General features: G+C 22.0%; 1 protein-coding gene across 1 annotated transcript in view; it reads right to left on the bottom strand.

Annotated features, from left to right (window-relative positions):
• Positions 1-10,117, bottom strand: part of LOC117172706 (X-ray repair cross-complementing protein 5-like) — a 68,349-nt gene that overhangs the window by 24,661 nt on the left and 33,571 nt on the right. Inside the window, exon 8 of the mRNA XM_033360867.1 lies at positions 5,036-5,166. Within this exon, the coding sequence (XP_033216758.1) occupies positions 5,036-5,166 (131 nt within the window). The remainder of the gene's footprint in view (positions 1-5,035; positions 5,167-10,117) is intronic.

Genomic DNA, 10,117 nt, shown 5'->3' with positions numbered 1-10,117 from the left:
CACTCGCTTACTAATAAGTCCGAAATTGCGCTATCGCAGGAACTAGATATAAGACTTTATGTAAATAGTTGTAAATAATTGTATATATAGAAAGGATAAGATGGTAAAAAATATATAGATGTAAACGGAAAGATTGTGAGGAATGGAAGTCATGTAAACCCTTAGGGGACACATTATGAATAAAGAAGAATTGCCGAATTATAAAATATCCGATCTAGTAACTTCCAGAATTATAAAATTTTCGAATTTGAAAATCCCCGAGTAGTTTATAATATTACCAAAATGTAAAATTCCTGAATAATAAAATTCCCGATAAGTTTATAACATTACCAAAATGGAAAATTACTAATGATCAAAATTGCCGGAAAAAAATTTGTCGAATTATAAAATATCCGAACTAGAAACTTCCAGAATTATAAAATTCCCGAAGTGGAAAATTCCCAACAAATTGTTTATAATATTACAAAAGTTTAAAATTCCGGAAAAAGTTATAACATTGCCAAAATGGAAAATTACTAAGAAATAAAATTCACAGCAGAAAGTTGCCCAATTATAAAATATTAGAACTAGAAAATATAAGAATTAGGAAATACCCGAATTAAAAAATTCTAGAATCATGAAATTCCCGAATTGTTAAATTCCCAAATAAAGAAATTCCTGTACAGTTTCGAATATTATGAAGATATAAAATTCTTGAATAAAATAATTCCCGACAGACAATTGCCGAATTATAAAATATCCAAACTATAAAATTCCTGAATTATAAAATTCCCGAATAGTTTATAATATTAAAAAAATGTAAAATTCCTGAATAATAAAATTCCCGAAGAGTTCATAACATTACCAAAATGAAAAATTACTGAGCAATAAAATTCCCGGCGGAAAATTGCCGAATTATAAAATATCCAAAATAGAAAATTCCAGAATTAAAAAATTCTAGAATTGCGAAATTCCCAAATAAAGAAATTGCTCAACAATTTCTAACATTATCAAGATGGAAAATTACTCAATAATAAAATTCTAGACAGACAATTGCCGAATTATAAAATATCCGAACTAGAAACTTTCAGAAATATAAAATTCCCGATGTGGGAAATTCCTAAATTGTTTGTAATATTACAAAAGTTTAAAATTTCCGAAAAGGTTATAACATTACCAAAATGGAAAATTACTAAGTAATAAAATTCCCAACAGAAAATTGCCGAATTATAAAACATCCGAACTAGAAAATTCGAGAATTATGAAATACCCGAATTAAAAAATTCTAGAATTATAAAATTCCCGAATTGTTAAATTCCCAAATGAAGAAATTCCTGTACAGTTTCGAATATTATGAAGATATAAAATTCTTGAATAAAATAATTCCTGACAGACAATTGCCGAATTATAAAATATCCGAACTAGAAACTTCCAGAATTATAAAATTTCCGAATTGGAAAATCCCCGAGTAGTTTATAATATTACCAAAATGTAAAATTCCTGAATAATAAAATTCCCGAAGAGCTCATAACATTACCAAAATGGAAGATTACTGAGCAATAAAATTCCCGGGAAAAATTTGCCGAATTATAAAATATCCAAACTAGGAAATTCCAGAATTAAAAAATTCTAGAATTATAAAATTCCTGAATTGGAAAATTCCCAAATAAAGAAATTGCTCAACAATTTCTAACATTATCAAAATGGAAAATTACTCAATAATAAAATTCCCGACAGAAAATTACCGAATTATAAAATATCCGTTTATAATATTTAAAAAAAATTTTAATTTCCGAAAATGTTATAACATTACCAAAATGAAAAATTACTAAGTAATAAAATTCCCAGCAGAAAATTGCCGAATTATAAAATATCCGAACCACAAAATTCGAGAATTATGAAATACCCGAATGGAAAAATTCTAGAATTATTAAATTCCCAAATAAAGAATTTCCTGTACAGTATCGAATATTATGAAGATATACAATTTTTGAATAAAATAATTCCCGCCAGAAAATAGTCGAATTATAAAATATCCGAACTAGACACTTCCAGAATTATAAAATTCCCGAATTGGAAAATCCCCGAGTAGTTTATAATATTACCAAAATGTAAAATTCCTGAATAACAAAATTTCCGATATGTTTATAAGATTACCAAAATGGAAAATTACTAAGTAATAAAATTCCCGGAAAAAAATTTGCCGAATTATAAAATAGCCGTACTAAAAAATTCCAGAATTAAAAAATTCTAGAATTATAAAATTCCTGAATTGCAAAATTCCCAAATAAAGAAATTGCTCAACAATTTCTAACATTATCACAATGGAAAATTACTCAATAATAAAATTCCCGACAGAAAATTGCCGAATTAGAAAATATCCGAACTAAAAAATTCCAGAATTATAATATTCCTGAACTGGAAAATTCCCGAATAGTTTATAATATTACGAAAATGTAAAATTTCTCAATAATGAAATTCCCGAAAAGATTATAACATTCCCAACATTGAAAATGACTAAATAATAAAATCCCCGGCTAAAAATTGCCCAATGATAAGATATCCGAACTAGAAACTTCCAGAATTATAAAATTCTTATCTACGAAAATCTTCAAATAATAAAATTTCAGAACAGTTTATAATATTACCAAAATGCAAAAATTCCTAATAATACAATTCCAGACTGAAAATTGCCGAATTATAAAATATACGAAATAGAAAATTCCAGAATTGAAAAATTCTAGAATTATGAAATTCCCGATAGAAAATTTACGAATTATAAAATATCGGAAACTAAAAAATTCAGAATTATAAAATTCTCATATTAAAAAACTTCCGAACAGTTTATAATATAACAAAAATTAAAAATTCCTGAATAATAACATTCCTGACAAAAATTGGCGAATTATAAAATATCTCAACTAGAAATTTCTAGAATTATAAAATTCTAATATTCGAAAATCCCCAAATAATAAAATTCCAGACATAAAATTGCCAAATTATAAAATATCCGATCTAGAAAATTCCAAAATTATAAAATTCCCTAAATTAGGCAATTTTAATTTTTTGCATAAATTTTATTTGTTTATAACAAATACTAGAATCATATATTTTCATCAAAAAAATTATTTGTAGTTTTGGAAGTTACTAAAATTATTGTTCAAATTTAAAATAACAATAATTGAAAACAAAATTCATACGGAAATATATAGATAATTTTAAATTATTGTAATTTTAAATAAAAACAGTAATTCTAGAAACTTTAAAAATAAATAAAAATGATTTTTTTTTTAATACAAATATTAGATTATCCTTTTTTTTTTAAATAAATAGTATTTAAAACAAAATTTTTTAATGCAGTTTAAATTAGGAAATTTTCTATTTCTGATATTTTATAATTCGGCTATTTTCTGTAAAAATTTTATTATTGGTTTTTAAAAGTTATCTATTTTTTATAGTGAAAAATAAAACAAACGAAAATTTTAATTAAAAAACCAACTATTTAAAAAAAATCGTCTTCTTTTTCTTGTTCGAATTTATTTTTGATTAAAAATTAATTTTTATTTTTAACAATTTATGTTTTTTACTCATTTTTTGCAAATTCGTTTATTCTTTTCTTGAAAATTTATGTTGTTTGAAAATTTACTTTTTTTAGAAAATTCTTCTTCTTGTTATTCCAGTTGAAAATTCATCTTTTTGGTTGAAAAATGTATCTTTTGTTCAAATCTTTTTTTTCAAATTATTTATTTAACTGCAAATTCAGCTATTCCATTTTTGGTTGAAAATTAATTTTTTTAGTTGTAGATTCACTTCTTTCGATGAAAATTTAACTCTTTTATTACATTTTTTTCATGAAAATTCATTAGGTTTGGTGCAAAATTATTTTTAAGTGAAAAATTGAACTATTTGATGAAAAATTCGTCTTTTTCTTTAAATTCAACTGTATTTTACTTGATAGTAATTTTTTTTGCTCATTTTGGAATATTATATACTTCTTTGTTAAAAAGTTATATTTTTTTTTTTGAATACTCATTAATTTAGTTGAAAAATTATTTCTATGGCTGAAAATTTAATTAATTTTTTGAAAATTAATTATTTTTAGTTGAAAATTCAAGTATGTGTTTAAAAATTTACTTTTTTTTAGAAAATTATTCTTTTTGTTTGCAAATTCATTTATTTTGGGAAAAATAAATTAATCTGATAAAAAATTCAAGTCAACTATGTATTTAATTGAAATTTATTTTTTCTTGAAAATTCATTAGGCTTGGTTGAAAATTTAATTAATTTGTTCACATCTTCTTTTTTTCTTTAAAATTATCTTTTCAACTAAAAATTGAACTACTTCATTTTTTGTTACACATTTTTTATATGAAAATTCATTTCTTTTAATGAAAATTGATTCAGGCTGATTTAAAATTTAATTTTTCGTTGAAATTTCTTCCTTTTTGGTTCAAAGTTATACTTCTTTTTGTTAAAAAGTAATTCTTTGGTTGAAGATTTATTACTTTAGTTAAAAAATTATGCCTATGACTAAAAATTTAATTATTCTATTAAAAATTCTTTTTTTTTTGTTTGTTTAAAATTAATTTTTTTAGAGAAAATTGAACCATTCGATTTTGGACTAAAAATTTCCTCTCTTTTAGTTGAAAATTCACTCCTTTTGTTACAAATTGAACTATGTTGTTGAAAATTAAATTTTTTATCTTAAAATTTGCCTATTCCATTTTTGGTTAAAAATTTATTTTTAAGTAGAAAATCTAACAATTTTTTTAAAAATTCGATTTTTCAATAAACAGTAATTCCATGTTTGTAAAATTAAAGACATCGCAAGAAAAAGTGATCAGTAATTAAAATATTAAATTTCTTCTCATCAAACTGAACGACTTAATCTTTTTTTTTAATTTTATAAATAAACTATAAACTTTTATCAATAATTTGTATAAAAAATCTGTTTTCGATTTATTAAATTTAAATTTCCGCTGAATTTCACAGTGCGGGGAATTGTACTTTTTTGTAATTTTTAAGTCGTTCCTAATAAATTATAAAAAAAATTTACCAGCGATGCGACAATCACATGGCAACCTTTTCCAAACCAATATTCGATTGAAACGTCCTCCTGTTTCACGAAACCGCGAACAATTAATGATTTCGTGGTTCCTTGGAATTTTGTCACTTCGACGTCTTCCTCTGCATACAAAAATAATAATAACACAATAAAATCAATATGTAATATGTCTAAAAACAGAGAAAATAGGTTGATTTTCACGAAAATGGGTGAATAAATTCTTTCCAATAAAACTGATGTATATTTCTTAAATAAAAGCGACACAAGAAGACGAATTTTCACTTAAAAAAATTAATTTTTAATCAAACAGTTGCAATGACAAACAATATTGTTGAACTTTCGAGCAAAAGAGATGGATTTTAAACAAAATAGTTAAATTTTTTAGCTCAAATGTCGAATTTTTTAAAAATCATTTTAATTTTAAACCCGAAAATGTACATTTTCATCATAAAAGTTCATTTTTCACCAAGAAAGTTGAAATTTTAACCAAGAAATATCATTATTCTATCATGAAAGATGAATTTTCAATACATAAGAACGAATAAAAAAAAATACAATTCAAAAAGACGACATTTTTAGAAAAAAATTGAATTTCCAGCCAAAAAAGTTAGATGTCCAACAAAAAAGTTCCTTTCTATCCAAAAAAAGACGACTTTTATATAATAAAAGACAAATTCACTACCAAAAGACGAAAAAAGTAACGAATTTTTAGCAAAATAGTTGAGTTTTTAAGTCGAAAAATCGAATTTTCTAGAAAACATTTTACTTTTAAGCCCAAAAAGGTGAATTTTCGATGTAAAAGTTTATTTCTAACCGAGAAAGTTGAAAATTTAATGAAGAAATATGATTATTCTATCATGAAAGATGAATTTTCAATACATAAGAACGAATAAAAAATTAAAATTCAATCAAAAAAAATTGAATTTTCAAGTCAAAAAGATTTTTTTTTTTTTAGAAAAAAAAATGAATTTCCAACCCATATAGTTAAATCTCCAACAAAAAAGTTCATTTCTATCAAAAAAAGATGAATTTTCTTTAATAAAAGATAAGTTTACTACCACAAAAAAAATTTCCAACAAGTTAAATTGAACGAAAATATAGCGAATTTTCAACAAAATAATTGAATTTTTAAGCTCAAAAGTCGATTTTTTTAGAAATTATTTTAATTTTAAACTCGAAAAGGTAAATTTTCAATATAAAAGTTAATTTCTCACCAAGAAAGCTGAAATTTCAAGCAAAAAATATAACCATTCTATTTTGAAAGATGAATTTTCAAAAAAAAAAAAAAAAAAAAGATTAAAATTCAACAAAAATAATGGAATTTTCAAGTCAAAAAGACGAATTTTTTTAAAAATAAAAATTAATTTACAAACCAAAAAGTTACATCTCCAACAAAAAAGTTCATTTCTATCAAAAAAAAGATGAATTTTCTCCAATAAAAGATAAATTTACTACCAAAAGACAAATTTAAAACCAGTTAAATTGAACGAAAAAATAGCGAATTTTTAAGCTCCCAAGTCGAATTTTTTAGAAATTACTTTAATTTTACACCCAAAAAGGTAAATTTTCAACATAAAAGTTAATTTCTCACCAAGAAAGATCAAATTTCAATCAAGAAATATGACTATTCTATCAAGAAAGATTTTTAATACATAAGAACAAATTTTCAAAAAAAAAAAAAGAATTGAATTTTCAAGTGAAATAGACGAAATTTAAAAAAAAAGTTGCATTTCCAGCCCAAAAATTTAAATCTTCAAAAAAAAAAGTTAATTTATATTTAAAAAATATGAATTTTCTACAATAAAAGATAAATTGACTACCAAAAGACAAATGTAAAAACCAGTTACATTGAACGAAAAAATAGCGAATTTTTAACAAAATAATTGAATTTTTAAGCTCAAAAGCGAGTTTTTTAGAACATTTTTTACTTTTAAACCCGAAAAGGTAAATTTGCAATATGAAAGTTCATTTCTCACCAAGAAAGTTGAAATTTCAACCAAGAAATATGACTATTCTATCAAGAAAGATTTTTAATACATAAGAACAAATTTTCAAAAAGAAAAAAAAAAAGAATTGAATTTTCAAGTGAAAAAGACGAAATTTTTTTTAAAAAGTTGCATTTCCAGCCCAAAAATTTAAATCTTCAAAAAAAAGTTAATTTATATTAAAAAAATATGAATTTTCTACAATAAAAGATAAATTTACTACCAAAAGACAAATTTAAAAACAGTTAAATTGAACGAAAAAATAGCGAATTTTTAACAAAATAGTTAAATTTTTAAGCTCCGAAGTCGAATTTTTTTAGAAATTATTTTAATTTTAAACTCGAAAAGGTAAATTTTCAATATAAAAGTTAATTTCTGATCAAGAAAGTTGAAATTTCCAGCAAGAAATATGACTGTTCTATCATGAAAGATTTTCGATACATAAGAACAAATTTTCAAAAAAAAAGAAGAATTGAATTTTCAAGTGAAAAAAACGAAATTTTTAAAACAAAGTTGCATTTCCAGCCCAAAAATTAAAATCTTCAACAAAAAAGTTAATTTATATCTAAAAAATATAAATTTTCCACAATAAAAGATAAATTTACTACCAAAAAACGAATTTTTCACCAGTTCAATTGAACGAAAAAATAACGAATTTTCAACAAAATAATTTAATTTTTAAGCACAAAGTCGAATTTTTTCAAAATTATTTTAATTTTAAACCCGAAGAGGTAAATTTTTACTATTAAAGTTCATTTCTCATCAAGAAAGTTGAAATTTCAACCGACGGACGATTTCAAATTCCCGGTTTTTTCAAGTCAACTTTTTCAAGATAAATGAATTCCGAAAAAAAGACTTAAATTTTCTACTAAAAAATATAAATTTTTCACAAAAAATATGGATTAGTTAAACTTTCAGTTAAAAAAATTAATTTTCAACAAAAAATAAAAGGAATTTTATACAAAATAGTTCAATTTTCAACTAAAACCATGAATTTTTAAATAAAATTATGAACCTTCAAAAGCAATAGTTAAATTTAAAAAAAAATGTATTGCAAACTAAAATAATAATAATTTTCAATCGTAAATAAAAGTGTAAAATTTTTTGTTAAAAAAATTCATTTTAAACCAAACATAAGATTTTTCAACTAAAAAAATGAAGATTTAACTGAAATAGTTGGATTTTATAAAAAAAAATTAATTTTTACTAAAAAAGATTTTATGAACAAAAACTGAAATAATTAAATTTCAAGTTAAAAAAATAAATATTTAATCAAACAGATGAATTTTCAACTACAATTATGGAATTTTCAATTTAAAAAAGTCCCATTTTTAATTTAAAAACTTACTTTCAACAAAAGAACTTACTTTTAAAAAAAAGATGAATTTTAAAATAAAATTGTAAATATTTAACTGGAGTAGTTGAATGTTAAACCCAAATGATAAACTTTTAACTAAAATTATGAATCTTTAACTAGAATATTTTATTTTGTTTTTTTTACTAAAAAAACGAATTTTCATCTAAAAAAGATAATTCTTCAAGAAAAAAATTGAAAACTAAATTTTTAGTTAAAAAATAAATGTTCAACCAAAAATACGAATTTTTAATTACAATTATGGAATATGAAACTGGAATAATACTTACATTTTCAGTTAAAAAAATATAATTTTCAACCAATAAATATACCAAGAAAAAAACAAGTTTTCAATCACAGTTCATTTTTCAACGAACAAAATTAATTTTCAATTCAAACAATGAATCTTCAACCAAAAAAATTAATTTTTAATAAAAGAATTTAATTTCCAACCAAATAAATTTATTTCCAACTCAAAAGATGAATTTTTATATAAAATGATAAATATTTAACTAGAATTTTCAAATTTTTAACCGAAGAGAAGAATTTTTAAATAGGAAGATTAAATTTCAAACTAAAAGATAATTTTCTACAAAGAAATGGGTTTTTTTAATGAAATACGTGAATTTTTCAAGAAATAGTTTAATTTTCAGTTTAAAAAGACAAATTCTCATCCAAATTGTTAAATTTCGAACTAGAAAATATCAGTTTTTTACTAAAAATAAATAAAAAAAATAAATTTTCAATGAAAAATATCAGTTTTTCACAAACAATGGAATCTTTATGTAAAAACCCTATTTTTCAACAAAACAGTCCAAATTTCAACCATAAAGTTGAATTTTTAACTACAATAATAAATCTTCAAAAAAAGAATTGTGAATTTTAAACAAAAGAGTGAAAAATTCAACTTAAAAGATGATTTTTTAACTAAGCAGATTAGTTAAAAAAAATTTAATAGTTACATTTTCCACCAGAGATGAATTTTCAACCAATTTTTTTTTTAAAAGCATTAACTAAACGAAAATAATTCTAATAAATTTATGAAATTTTTGGTTACAAGTTCATCTTTTTTGGTTAATAATCTTATTATTTTGTTCGATATTCAATTAATTCGTTGATTTTTTAACAATTTTGTAAAAAAGTCATAATTTTTTATTTAATATTCAACTATTTTATTCAAAATTTGAAAATTTTATTCAAATTTTTGCTGTAATTTAGAGTATTGCTGTTATTTTGTCGACCAGGATAATTAAATTAATTGCTGATAATAGATTTTGCCGAAAATTTAATTATTATGTTGAAAATTGTATTTTTGTTTGTTTAAAAATTTATCTTTTTAGTTGTAAATTCAACTATCTTGCTCAAAATTCATGAATTTTGTTAAAAATTCATTTTTTTGGTAGTGATTAATTCTTTTGTTTGAATATGTATTTATTTAGTTGGAAGATTATGTATTTTATTAAAAATATTGATTTTTTGGTCGAAATTACATTTTTACCAAAAGTTTATTAGTCCTTTTTGTTTTGAATTAACTTTTAAAAAAATCTTTAGTTTGAAATTGAAATGTTTTTTTTAGAGAAAATGTCTTTTTGGCTTCAAATTTCATCAATTTGATCAAAAAAATTTTTTTTCTTTTTTTCTTTATTCATAATGTGTCCCCTAAGGGTTTACATGACTTCCATTCCTTACAATCTTTCCGTTTACATCTATATATTTTTTACAATCTTATCCTTT

This window comes from Belonocnema kinseyi, chromosome 5, assembly GCF_010883055.1.
Source record: "Belonocnema kinseyi isolate 2016_QV_RU_SX_M_011 chromosome 5, B_treatae_v1, whole genome shotgun sequence".
NCBI classification, from domain to species: Eukaryota; Metazoa; Arthropoda; class Insecta; order Hymenoptera; family Cynipidae; genus Belonocnema; species Belonocnema kinseyi.
The sequence above is the reverse complement of the archived record's forward strand: the minus strand, read 5'-3'. Positions and strand labels throughout refer to the sequence as shown.